Consider the following 13,809-nt stretch of genomic DNA (forward strand, 5'->3'; position numbering starts at 1 on the left):
AAGTTTGTAATGTGAAATTAGAGAACCAGAGGTTGTTTCAGAATTTATTCCCAAACTATGGGAATCCTTTTAAATTCGATATCTCAGTCTGATTAATTCAAGTGCCACCATATACAAAAGAATCATTTGGAAATTAGCAAAAATTTGCCCCTTAGCTAATTAATTCTGGCAGACAATGTTTTATACCTGTAAACTATTAACAGACCAGGTAACCCTAGCCATGTGAGTAAAGCAGACAATTTATCCAGGGTTTAAACTCCAAGTAATTAAATACATTGGAGTACAAATTTTCCTTAATGTTCCAGTTTTTATTAAATTTATGTCTTTTTTTCTTCTCTCTTGTGCCTTTTAAAATAGTCCATGATACTTTTTTTTTGAGGAAAGCTCTAATAAGTACACATTTACCTAAACCGATGTTATATTTGCATAATAGCATTTTACATTACTATGACCCCATTGTAGTAATAGTGATTGTGATGACCCCATTTTGGTAATTTTGAGCAAAGAGGTGAGTGACAAAGACAGATCCATGCTTGATATTACACAGTTTTCTTAAACAAAAGTGTTTGGGGATGAACAGCAATAAGAAATAAATATTGAATAGCACTAAGCTCCATGTTTAATTGAAGTAGTCACTCTTTATGTATTTTTTAATTTGGAGAAAACTTATAAATAGTTAATATGATGCCCTTTTAGTTTGGACCAAGACCAAGAGTAGAGGTGACAACGGGAAGAATTACTGGGATTATGTGTTAAAAATTGATTGATTATAGTCAGTTGGTTAGTTATTTAAAAACGTATTCCTCCAAACAAAATTAAGTTGTTTTGTGAGTCTTATTTCCATTTTCTTGATAAGGTACTTCAAAAGTGTCAAGATTATGAGTGAATCTTTTCTCAACCCAATCTTCTGGGTTTTATTTTAGGAAAGATTAAGGCCACCCTAACTCATCAAATCATGTTTTAGTGATAAACTATCTTTCATACTTTAAGAGGGAAAAATTCCTATGTGTTGTTCATAGCATCTGTGGTAGATAAAGGTATAGGTGAAAGAAAAATATTTCAAGGAGAAATAGATTGTTAGGTCTGTGCATATGTTATATTTAATGTAAGATGCTAAACTCTACTTCTTTTAGACTAGTCCTATTTCCTTTTACTCCCCACAGAAAAACACATTAACTAAAATACTCTTTAAATTCCTTATTCAAGTACAGAATTTTCTGAATGTGTACAAAGGTTTCTGATAATATCCTTAACTTGCTGGTACGCAATCAGAAAGTTCTGTTTTGTTCTTTAGATCACATATTTGTGGGATCTATAAATAGTGCTGTGTTTAGACATGTTACATACTTCTTTATAAAAATTTCCATTCCTTTTAGCTAGGATGAAATGGAAAAACAGATCCAGTCAGTGCTATTGATTTGTAACATAGGGGGTGGGGAAGATTAACAGGAAATTATGAGTCAGATGCAGCAGAATGAGTAATTTTTGGATTCTGAGCTATCAAAAGTGTCTTTCAGTGACCAAAAAGGATATTCAAAGCTATTTTCCAAAGAGCATCTCTACAGGCTCTTTCCTGTGTTAACTTTTGAAGTACAATTTATACATAGTACCATTCCCACTGCTTCTGCTCCTGTCTGCTTGACAGGATAACCTTTTTTTCTGACTCAAAACAACCTATATATTCATTCCTAAATGGTCCAGATTTTATTAATTTTTCTGTTCCATTTATTTGTTTTATCTTTGTTTTTTTTTCCCCTCAATGTTTTCAGTCTTTATAGGAACTTCTACCAGATATTGTATTGGGAGAGCTAAAATGATAAATCGGTCATTTTTGTTACCTGTTTTTAGCTCTGGTATAAAATAATTTGCATAAGAAAGTTAATATATTTGATGAAAATAACACGTGTGAGTTAAAATGTATAGATTCAAATTCTTGTTATTGTCCTTGACCCCTATTAAGTGCGAGTGAGCCATAAAATTATATTCAATCATTTGCTCAACAAATGATTATTGAGCACTTACCATGTACTGGGTACATGAGATACCCATGTACTACGTACTGGAGATAGAATCATGCACAAGACAAAAAAGTCCCTTTCTAGGGTGAAGAGATGGCCAATAAACAATTAAAAAACAAGTAAATAATGCACCATCACATATGATGGTGCTTTGAAGAAAAATAAAGCAGGCTAAAAGGATAGAGTACAGGGGTGCGATGCTCAAGTTCTATTTTACATGGGTAGGATGATCAGAGGAGGCCTCTCCCAAGGGGTGACTTTGAACAGAAGACGATTTGAATGAGGGAGCAGACCATGCACATATCAGGAAGAAGAGCATTCCAGACAAAAGGAACAAGAGCAGAGGCCCTGAGGTGTGGGAGATGTGTTGCACATTAGAAGAATGGCAAGAAGGGCAGTGTGGCTGCAGCAGAATGGACAAAGGGCAGAGTGGATGGTAACAAGGACCAAAATCACGTCAGACGTCAGAAGCTACTGTGAGCACTTTGGATGTTCTAAGTATAGTGGGAAGCCATTGGATGGTTGAAAGCATAGAGAGCCATGATGTAATTTACATTTTAATGGGATTACTCTGATCTGTTCTGTGCAGAACAGATTGCAGGAATAAAAGACCAGTTAGGAGGCAATTACAGTACTCCATTTGAGATGGATACAGCACAGACTACTAGGTTGTTAGTGATAGAGAAGAGTTGGATATAGATATCTTCAAGATCGTACCTTCAGGATTTGCTGCTCGATTGGATATGGGATTTGCAAGAAAGAGGAATCAAGAATGACTCCAGGTTGTGTCCTAAGCAACTGGTGAATGATTGAGAGAAGGTTGGATGTGGAGAAAAAGTATCACGAATTTGGTTTTAGATGTTTTAGGTTAAAGATGCATATTAACATCCAAGGAGAGCACCCACCTAGGCAGGTGAATAGAATTAGAATTCAGGGGAGAGAGACTAGAGTTATAGGACTCTATAAGGTAACTAAGTCCATGTAACTAAATGAGATCATGTAGGTATGGAGACTAGAAAAATCTGGAGGTCTGATGAGCACTGTCATAGTCTAACATTAAGAGATTAGAAATGAAGGAGGATCCAGCAAAAGAGACTAAGAAAGAGGAGCTAGGAAAATAAAAAGAGCATGGTTTCCAGGAGTCAAATGTTTCAGGAAGAGGAAGGATTGAGCAACTATATCGTATGATGCTTAGAGCTCAAGTAAAATGAAAATTTAGAATTATCCTTTGGCTTTGATAACATAGACGTCAATCATTTTTGTGACCAGTCTTGGTGGAATAATAGGAAGTAAGAGTATTGGTCTGAGTCCAAGAGAGAGTGGGAGATAAAGTGGAGATAAAATTTAAATGACAATTTTGAAGAGATTTACTCTAAAAGACAGCAGAAAAAGGGGATAGAGTCTAAAAGGAGATGTGGAACGAAAGGAGGATTTTTTTCTTCTAAGTAGGAAATAGTACAGCATGTTTGTATGCTAATGAGAATAACCTAGTGTATGAGGTTATTGATACGTGTGAGAAGATACTTACAGGAGCAAAGTCTTTGAGTAGGGAAGAGGGATTGACTCCCACGCACAGTAGAGGTTTGGGGCCTATATAAGTCTGCAGAGATCCATTGTAACAGAAGAGAAGGCAGAACATGCGGACATAGATTTGGAAAGTTTGGTGGTAGACAGATGAGGAAGTTATTTCCTGATTGCACCTTATTTCACCAAGAAAACTCTGGAAAAGTCATCAGTTGAGAGAAGAAGAGGGAGAGAGCTTTGGGAGCTTTTAAAAGAAAGGAGAAGGAAGATGGAAAATAGTTCTCTAAGAAAATGAGTCACCAGGCAGCGCTGAGAGCCTGGTGAGATCAGTCAGCATGGTTCTGCAGTTTCATGCGAGTTGAGGTTGTATGCAAAAGAGTAATTTTAATAATGGACTTGAGGATTTAATTAATATAAGGGCAAGACAGAGATCATAGCCAGAGAGAAAGTGGTGGAGTCAATGGATTAAAATTCTGATAAGAGTCAATGAATTATTTGAAGAAGATTCTTAGAGGAAGTGAGTTAGAAAAAATAAGGAACTATAGAGAGGGTACTTGAGGATAGAAATAGGAAATTTTAGAGGTGGTGTGGTTATTGTTAATGGCCAGCATGACCGTGGGAGTAAACTGCTGGCTGAGGAGGAGGAGGCCAGAGTATTAGAGGAGGACTCAGTCTATGTAACACCAGCATGAACGATGACAGGAGTTGTGGAGAAAAAGACTGAATGAGGCATTTAAATCTTAATGAATAAGGGGGAGTTGACCAATAGGACATTAAATGTCTGGAGCAAAGCAGAGCAGTGGATAGTGTGATTTCATAGCATGTACTTCAGGGGAGCTAGGGGCTATTGGTTGAGGGGTCAGCAGTGGTCTGGAAGCTGAAATATGAATTAAGGGGAATCTCTGTCCCATCTCCAGGCTCAGTGGTACAGGACCATAAGAATAAAACAGCCCCTATCTGAGAGAACTGCGGGGGAAGCAGTTTTCAGAGGATGCTGGAATGTTCAGAGAAGGGGTGGAGGATATAGATCTAACCACTGAAGTGGAACAGCATGCTATATCATTATCTTAAAAGTAGGACTGAAATGTTACTGCAAGAGTCTTCTGAGATGAAAAAATTGAAATTGCTTAAATTCTTAATACCTTACTTAACATGATGTTTTCTTGATTAGACTTAAAATAATTATCGTCCCAATCCTTACTTTTCTCCTCTTTCTTATATAGTAGACAATATGAAACACCCCTTGAAGGCAACTTAATTAATCAAGAGATCATGCTAAAACGGCAAGAAGAAGAAATGATGCAGCTACAAGCCAGAATGGCCCTTAGACAGTCTCGGTTGAGCCTGTATCCAGGAGACACAATCAAAGCTTCCATGCTTGACATCGCCAGGGATCCCTTAAGAGAAATGGCTCTAGAAACAGCCATGACCCAAAGAAAACTGAGGGTAAGTTGATTTCTCAGGTTACCGCATCTAAATTTTGTCTCACAGGGAAATATTATGCAAAGTACTTTTTAAAACTCTATAGGTATCCTAAATTGCCTGTAGATGAAGTTGGAATCCCATATTAATTTCCATTGGTGTTAAATATCTTGCTGGTTGATATTAAAATAAGTATTTAGCTGTTTGAAATCATCTCACGATTTCATTTTTAAAATAACATTAGATGGATTTAGAGTATTCTAACTATATATTTTAAAAGTATATTCATGATCCTTAAAGTCAACTGGCTTTATTCAGTATTGTAGGGGATTATTTTTTAATATTAAGAAATTTATTATCCCACAAACCAAGAAGATCAGAGAGAGTTCAATGTTGATTCAGAAGCTCAAGAATGTTATCAAGTACATTCCATCTTTCTGCTCTGCCATTCTCAGAATTTTGACTTTATAGTCAAAAGATGGTGGCCATTAGCTCCAAGCATCATATCCTCACGTTACAGTATCCAAAGGCAAGAAGGAACAAATCTACATCTTATATCTGTGGGGAATTTTTTTTATGTGTTTAGTTGGTTTATTTTTCTTTCAACATATGTCATATATTTTTATAAACAGGCTCAAATGAACGTAGTCTTCTTTTCTCATGTAAAATATCTTGAATATTTTACAACTTATTTCATATTGTTAGGGGCTATAAAGTATTCTGTTATGTGAATTTACCACATACGGTAATTTCTGTAATCAGTTTCCAATTGTTGGACATTTACAATGTTTCTAATTTGTTGTTGTTTGTTGCTATTGCAAATGGTGCTCTGATGAACATCCCGACAACTAAATCTTTGCAGATAACTTCCTCCAAATAGAATAGCCAACTCAAAGGCAAGCACCTTTTAAGACATTTGATACATATTGTCAAATTGCCCTTCAGAAAAGTTTGTACCAATTATGCTTCCTATGAGTCTGCCTATTTCACCATATTCTTGCCTACTCTGGATATTATCATTCTTTTTTATCATGAGATGAGGCAACGTCTCATTTGTATTGGTTCCTTTATAAATAATTCTTCAAAGTCAAAATAAATATTAGTAGGGGCCGGCCCGGTGGCGCAGGCGGTTAAGTGCGCGCGCTCCGCTGCGGCGGCCCGGGGTTCGCTGGTTCGGATCCCGGGCGCGCACCGACGCACTGCTTGGCAAGCCATGCTGTGGCGGCGTCCCATATAAAGTGGAGGAAGATGGGCACAGATGTTAGCCCAGGGCCGTCTTCCTCAGCAAAAAAAGAGGAGGATTGGCGGATGTTAGCACAAGGCTGATCTCCTCACAAAAAAAAAAAAAAAAAAAAAAAAAAAAAAAAAAAATAAATATTAGTAAAAGTGATAAAATCTAGAATGAATTTTTTCCTATTAGTTCTGCACTAAGAAAGTATATTGCCCTATTCTGTTTTGGTTTTTTGTTGCTTGTTTCAAAGAATTATCTTAAAGGTATATTTGTATGCCCTGAAGTTGATAGAATTCAAATTTTCCTCATAGTTTTCTAAGGAGAAGAAACAGTATTCGGTGGTGAAAATTACATTGGAGCAAAAATTCGATTTAGATTCTACTGCTAATAATGCTGTTATATGACTTCATGTAAATTTTTAAACCTCTTTGTGCCTCATTGTGCTAATTTTTAAAATGTGGAATTGGTTGTAATTTGTAAGACACTGTCCAATTTTAAAGTTATTAGATTTCAATAAAATATAACTGAATTTATTTCAAGCTAAAAGTAAGACTCTCAATAGGGCTTCATCAATTTATCATTATTAACAATACCTTTGTCAACATTAAGCAATAGGCAGGATGTCATACAAAATAGCATGGGCTTCCAGTAATTAAAGGCACGCGTAAAGCATAAAGGGCACACATGTATACACATCTTTTTCCTAAATCATTGTTTCAGAGAGCTAATGCAGAATTAGCTCATTAGAGATTCGTAAATAGTAGTCTGTACCTTTATAGTATGCCACTGTTATGTGTCATCTCACTAAAAACCCGTGTTTCCTTTTGGACAATCAGTTTCTGGCTGTTTCAGAAACAAACATTTCTTCCTCAGAGACACGCTACATCAACGAATAGAGAATTTGAACTACTTGTCATTAAAGGACCCTATAGTATTTTTTCTGAAAAAAGCAGGAAGGCTGAAAATGTTCTTGAGGCTAAAAAAGAGTACTACTGTTAGGAGGAACAATTTCACAACTGAATTAATGTTCTTTCCCAAAACATAAATTTTTAGTTAATTTTTTTTCTAATATTACTTTTGATGCAAACATGTTTTAATTTGTTCATATCCTGTTGCCTTAGTTGATCTATATTAGATTCTATGTTTCCCATGGCAGACCATTTCCTATTTTCTACTCTATTTCTATTCTCATTTAAAATGTGTCCTGTTGGTTCGTTGAGTATTAACAAACCCTTAATGTTAAACTTTTACTTAAATGGTATCTGTCACATGTTCCACACTCAGTTAATTGGCCGTGCTTTCATTCTACTTTTTGCCCATTTCAACGTAATCTTTCAGTCTGTTCTGAATCCTGCTTCCACCTGAAATCTATCTAACTTGTTTTAAGTTATCTCCTCTACCAGACTCCCTTTTGGCAGAAACCTCAGGGTATACAAGAGGTAAAAGGAAATAGTAAATTGAGAAGCAGTAAATGCGGTGTGCAGACACCACTTTACCCAGCTCCTGAGTCCCCCTTGCTTCTGAGATAGTATTTTCTTACAAGAGGCAGCAATGGGGAACAGAGACTGTGATACCTATACTATCCCTGGTTGTCACTATTTAGAACAAGAAAGTACAGTGTCACAGTGTTCCAAGAACATGATTACAGATGGGTATGTATATTTTGTAATAGCAAAGTAGTGTCCTTTAATTATGACTTGTTATAGGACAAATTGAATATCACTCTCTAAAACAAAGAGATTCTGTTCAATCACTTTACACATTAGTAATACTAAACCAAATCCTTATATGAGCTTGATAACTCTCCATCACTTCAGTAATTAAGAGCAGTATTTTTCTGGGGGGGAGTCTATCTGGAGGCCAACAAATGAAAAACTTGTAAAACAATATAAAGCAAGTCTTTACACTTGACGTCACTGGTAGAAAACAAAGCTGAGGAGAAACTTTGTTCACACTTAGTGTAAGGCATATTCCATTCCTGTTCTTGGTAAATTCCACCACACTTCTTCATTGAAAGTTTCTGCATTTGTTTCGGATCACCTAGTTCTAATGTGGTGGCTTTACATATTTATGATTACTACATTATTTTACTTTCAAGGAAAAAACTAGAATAAATGGTAAAATATATTGATTTTGCTTATGTGATTTGCAGAATTTCTTTGGCCCTGAGTTTGTGAAAATGACGATTGAACCATTTATATCTTTGGATTTGCCACGGTCTATCCTTGTAAGTAATAAAACCAATTTATGTCACCCTTAGAAATAATTTCAGTAATGATTTTTTTAAAAAAACAGTTAAAATTCTTATAGTATTTACTTTAATAGATGCCATTTATGTTTTTCAATTGTAGACCAAGAAAGGGAAGAATGAGGATAACCGAAGAAAAGTAAACATAATGCTTCTGAGCGGGCAGAGACTGGAACTGACTTGTGATACCAAAACTATATGTAAAGATGTATTTGATATGGTTGTGGCCCATATTGGCTTAGTGGAACATCATTTGTTTGCTTTAGCTACCCTCAAAGGTATGAAGACATTTTAAATTCAGGATACAGTATGGAAACTTGGCAACAAGCTGACTCCCTATACCTGTCATGCCTGACCTTGTTTTGGGAAATATTGACTACATGTACCTGTCAGCATTGAGAAGTAGGAGTTAGTAACTCCCTTTCTTCTCCTAACTAGGTACATTGTTTTAATAGCTGTATCTTTTAGCATCTTCTGCACCTGACCATGAAGATTTTTCTTTGGCTTTGGCTATATAAAAATAGATTTTAATTGTTATATTTTGGAGACCATTATGTATATCAATTGCCTACATATGTACTCTAGAAATTAGTATCCTGCTAATATGAATTTGAATATATAGCAGAACCCTATTTCTGAATTGCCACATCAACTTCTTTAGCCTACTATCCTAGATACATACAGTGTCTTTTTTAAATGTTGTCAGTTGATGACTGAAAATAAAAGTTATTTCACATATTTTCTAAGCATCACGTCCACTGAACTCGGTGATGTTCACAACCACAGTGGTCTCAGAGTACAGCTTCAGTAAAAGCCACTCCTATTTATCAATTAGAATTGCCATGGCAATAAGAAGCCCTTTGGAGTTGGGCTTTAATAAATCATTATATTTATAAATTACTCTTCAATACTTCAGATTCCTGTTTACCTCAAAATTGAACTTAGAATTGAAGGATCAAATCATCCTGAAACCCTACAAGATCAGCATAATGTCTTCTTTGTCATAAAAGAAATATTTCTTTGAACTTAGTTTATTGAATTCTTGTTCCTTAAAAACTAATAATTCATTTTGTAGAGTCATCCAGTAAATATTCAATTAGTGCCCACTGATGTTCTGTCACTTTACTAATTACAATTTTAGACTAATCAAGTAATACTGTCTATGTGAAGATATTCAATTAATCATAATTTCTATTTATAATACACTTAATTTCTTAAACATTATGGATAAGTCAGATTTTACTAAATAATCTTTTATTTGAAGACAATAGTATTTAAATGATGATATTAAAAAAATGATAACTATTGTCCCTTCTAGATTTCAGCTGGTAGCTCAAAAATAAGAAATAATAGCTAGTATTTATTGAATGCTTACCATGTGCCACGTGCGTTCCAAGTGTTTTATTTCTATTATGTCATTTGATCCCGACAACAACCCTATAAAGCAGAAATTAGCACTATCCTGATTTTACAGACAAGAAAATTGATGTCTAGAGAGGTTAAAAAATTTATTCATTGTCCGCAGACAGTTAATGATGTGGCCAGGAGCTGAATCTGGGTCTGTCTGTCTTCAGAGCCTTCATTCTTAAAAGACTGAGCCATGTTGCTGCCCATCCGTATGCAGTGCCTCAGAGCTACCTGCCATACTTCTCAACAATCTTGTTTTTTGTTTTTTTATTGATGTCTTAATAGTTTATAACGTTGTGAAATTTTGGTTGTACATTATTGTTTGTCACTCACCATATAAATATCTCGCTTCACCCCTTGTCCCCACCCCCTAACCCCCTTGCCCCTGGTAACCACCATACAGTTCTCTCTGTCCGTGTGTTGGTTTATATTCCACATATGAGTGAAGTCATACAGTGTTTGTCTTTCTCTCTCGGGCTTATTTCGCTTAACATAATACTCTCCAGGCCCATCCATGTTGTTGCAAATGGGATGATTTTGTCTTTTTATTATGGCTGAGTAGTATTCCATTGTATATATATACACCACATCTTCTTGATCCAATCATCAGTCAAGGGACACTTGGGTTGCTTCCTCTTCTTGGCTATAGTGAATAATGCTGCAATGAACATAGGGGTGCATAAGCCTTTTTGGGTTGTTGATTTCAGGTTCGTTGGATAGATTCCCAATAGTAGGATAGCTGGATCATGGAGTATTGCTATTTTTAGTTTTGGGGAGGAATCTCCATACTGTTTTCCATAGAGGCTGCACGAGTTTGCATTCCCACCAGCAGTGAATGAGGGTTCCTTTTCTCCACAACCTCTCCAACATTTGTTGTTTTTTTTGTCTTGGTGATTATAGCCATTCTAACGGCTGTAAGGTGATATCTTAGTGTAGTTTTGATTTGCATTTGCCTGATGATTAGTGATGTTGAACATCTTTTCATATGCCTGTTGGCCATCCGTATATCTTCTTTGGAGAAGTGTCTGTTCATTTCCTCTGCCCATTTTTTGATCGGGTTGTTAACAATCTTGTTTTATTTTCACGTGAAACTATCTTGTGCAAGTCTTACAAAATAATGAAGAAAGAAGAAAATGTTAAAGTATTTTTATTTTATCTGAGTGTTTTCTCATTGTGTTTTAGATAATGAATATTTCTTTGTTGATCCTGATTTAAAGTTAACCAAAGTGGCCCCAGAGGGATGGAAAGAAGAACCAAAGAAAAAGAGCAAAGCCACTGTTAATTTTACTTTGTTTTTCCGAATTAAATTTTTCATGGATGATGTTAGTCTAATACAGTGAGTACACAAGAGTTTCTATTTTTCTCTTTTTTGATTCTGATCAATGACAATGTCTTTTTTATCATAAAAGCAATATTTCCTTAAATATAGTTTACTAAATTCTTGTTCCTTAAAAAGATTAATAATAAGCTTAATAATAAAACATCTTGGAAACTAAACTTATATGCCAATAATAGAAATCACCCCAAGATTCAAGATCAAAAGCCTAGATGTTTTGTGTATGTGTTTATCTTTCCAGACATACTCTGACCTGTCATCAGTATTATCTTCAGCTGAGAAAAGATATCTTAGAGGAGAGGATGCACTGTGATGATGAGACTTCTTTATTGCTGGCATCCTTGGCTCTCCAGGCTGAGTATGGAGATTATCAACCAGAGGTGGGATTTACTTTTTTCTCCAGGACCACTTTTGCATTGGTGTTCTTATCCTCAGCATAATTAAAGACTAAACCTGGTTGAGGTATTTGCTGTTAAGATCTGGATATCTTGGAGGCTGATTTGGTGCCTCAAAATGACCACGTTCCCCCGTACATTGGTTATATAAAATCATACAGTGTGGGATTTCTTTTTTGCTGTTGTTTTTTGTTTAAAATTATTCTGTTTCAGAGTTTTGGGATATCTAACACTTACTCTTGCTCCTCCCAATGACAAACTCACAGATACTAGATACAAGGGTTATCAGCCAAATCTGGATCAAAGGGGTCTTCTACCTTCCACGTGGCTCCTGCAGTAACGGGCTGAGAACCTAGCAGAGCTCACTGTATGGAGAACAGATGTTCAAGGCCTAATTGTCTGGAATATAGGTGGATCTAAGAGGAAACAATGGGCAAGAGACTGCCACTCAAGCAGCATCCTTTACATTAACCGTTAACTCTAGTGACATTTGACCCTACGTTGTCAGTCTCTCCTCAAGCTTGCCAGTCAGTTCAGCCATTCTGCCTCCCTGAATAAAAGAGAAAGACGATGCATTTTCTCTAAACTCACTTCTCAGAGAGAAGTATAAAGAGAAGTATCTTGGGCCGGCCCCGTGCCTTAGTGGTTAAGTGCTCGCGCTCCGCTGCTGGCGGCCCGGGTTCGGATCCCGGGTGCACACCGACGCACCCCTTCTCCAGCCATGCTGAGGCCGCGTCCCACATAGAGCAACTAGAAGGATGTGCAGCTATGACACACAACTATCTACTGGGGCTTTGGGGGGAGAAAATAAATAAATAAATAAAATCTTTAAAAAAAAAAATAGAAGTATCTTATCTCTTAGTCGAGGCAAGAACTTTGAGATGGGGGAAGAGGGCAAACAGAATTGCTTACAAAAACATTCTCTTTCTAGGTTCATGGTGTGTCTTATTTTAGACTGGAGCATTATTTGCCTCCCAGAGTGATGGAGAAACTTGACTTATCCTATGTTAAAGAAGAGTTACCCAAATTACATAATACCTATGTGGGAGCTTCTGAAAAAGAGACAGAGTTAGAATTTTTAAAGGTAAGCTTGCAAGATTACAATGATAAACTTTGTGTCTTTTTCAAAGTAAGCAAGAAGTGTTGGAGGACATACATCTAAAAGGTGCCAATAGTATCAAATAACTGATACTATGCATTATCTCATCTCATGTATTCTTGACTAAAACCATGGTATTTTAATTCTCATTTTGTAAAAGAGGGAACTGAGGCTCAAAGAGGAAACATAATGTTTCCAAAGTCAATGGCTGGTATGTGGGGCAAAACAGATTTGAACCCATATCTATCTGGCTATGGATTCTGTGCTTTAATACTTTTCCATACTCAGAATCAAGGTACGTTATAAAGAAGAAATAATTTTGTGACTGGCTGGATATGAGAGGCAAGTTCATACTGATTCTGGAATTGTTCTGCTTTGTTTTTTCTTAAAAGTCTTAAAATTCAGTTACATTCTCTAAAAATGGTCTTTCCACTAATGGCAACTAATTCATATAGGGAAAGGGGGTCAGGAAAATTGACTTATGGTTTCAGTTCCATCACCAGCTTCCTATGAGACATCAGATAAATAGTAGTGCATTTATAATCAGGAAAGATAATACAGTATAAATTTCCAGTGTGAATAGCAAATATAAAATATTATTCTATTGAAAAGAGAAACTTTCATGGGCCGGCCCCGTGGCTTAGCGGTTAAGTGCGCGCGCTCCGCTGCTGGCAGCCCGGGGTTCGGGGTTCAGATCCCGGGCGCACACCAACGCACCGCTTCTCAGGCCATGCTGAGGCCGCGTCCCACATACAGCAACCAGAAGGATGTGCAGCTATGACATACAACTATCTACTGGGGCTTTGGGGGAAAAAAATAAATAAATAAAATTAAAGAGAAACTTTCAGAACATTCTCCTGTTTCAGCTCCCTAGGATGTAACAATATGCTTTCCATTTGCTGCTCCATATTGAAGGGAGTCAAGTTTCTCAGCCCTATATCTATAAAGGGGTTTCATTCACAGACTTACACCACCTGTAATCTAGGATTCATGGTAAGAAAGGCAAGGTAGTTTGTTTTGTTTAAGTTGTCTATGTTTAAAGAAGTTAAATTATGTATTTATGTTTTTCCTCAGTTATTATGTTTCTGTACCTGTAGGAAGTAAATATAAAATTATATTTTCATTAATA

The 13,809-nt window shown here is 36.2% G+C and overlaps 1 protein-coding gene across 12 annotated transcripts in view; it reads left to right on the forward strand.

Moving 5' to 3' along the window:
* Positions 1 to 13,809, forward strand: part of PTPN13 (protein tyrosine phosphatase non-receptor type 13) — a 206,755-nt gene that overhangs the window by 123,821 nt on the left and 69,125 nt on the right. For 10 of the 12 annotated variants that reach the window (XM_058547446.1, XM_058547449.1, XM_058547451.1 and 7 more), the window contains 6 exons: positions 4,766 to 4,988; positions 8,348 to 8,422; positions 8,547 to 8,721; positions 11,033 to 11,186; positions 11,428 to 11,566; positions 12,513 to 12,665. In XM_058547446.1, the coding sequence (XP_058403429.1) occupies positions 4,766 to 4,988; positions 8,348 to 8,422; positions 8,547 to 8,721; positions 11,033 to 11,186; positions 11,428 to 11,566; positions 12,513 to 12,665 (919 nt within the window). The remainder of the gene's footprint in view (positions 1 to 4,765; positions 4,989 to 8,347; positions 8,423 to 8,546; positions 8,722 to 11,032; positions 11,187 to 11,427; positions 11,567 to 12,512; positions 12,666 to 13,809) is intronic. The other 2 variants (XM_058547450.1, XM_058547455.1) reach the window with 1 other exon arrangement.

The sequence above is a fragment of the Diceros bicornis genome, chromosome 8 (genome assembly GCF_020826845.1).
Source record: "Diceros bicornis minor isolate mBicDic1 chromosome 8, mDicBic1.mat.cur, whole genome shotgun sequence".
Taxonomy (NCBI): Eukaryota; Metazoa; Chordata; class Mammalia; order Perissodactyla; family Rhinocerotidae; genus Diceros; species Diceros bicornis.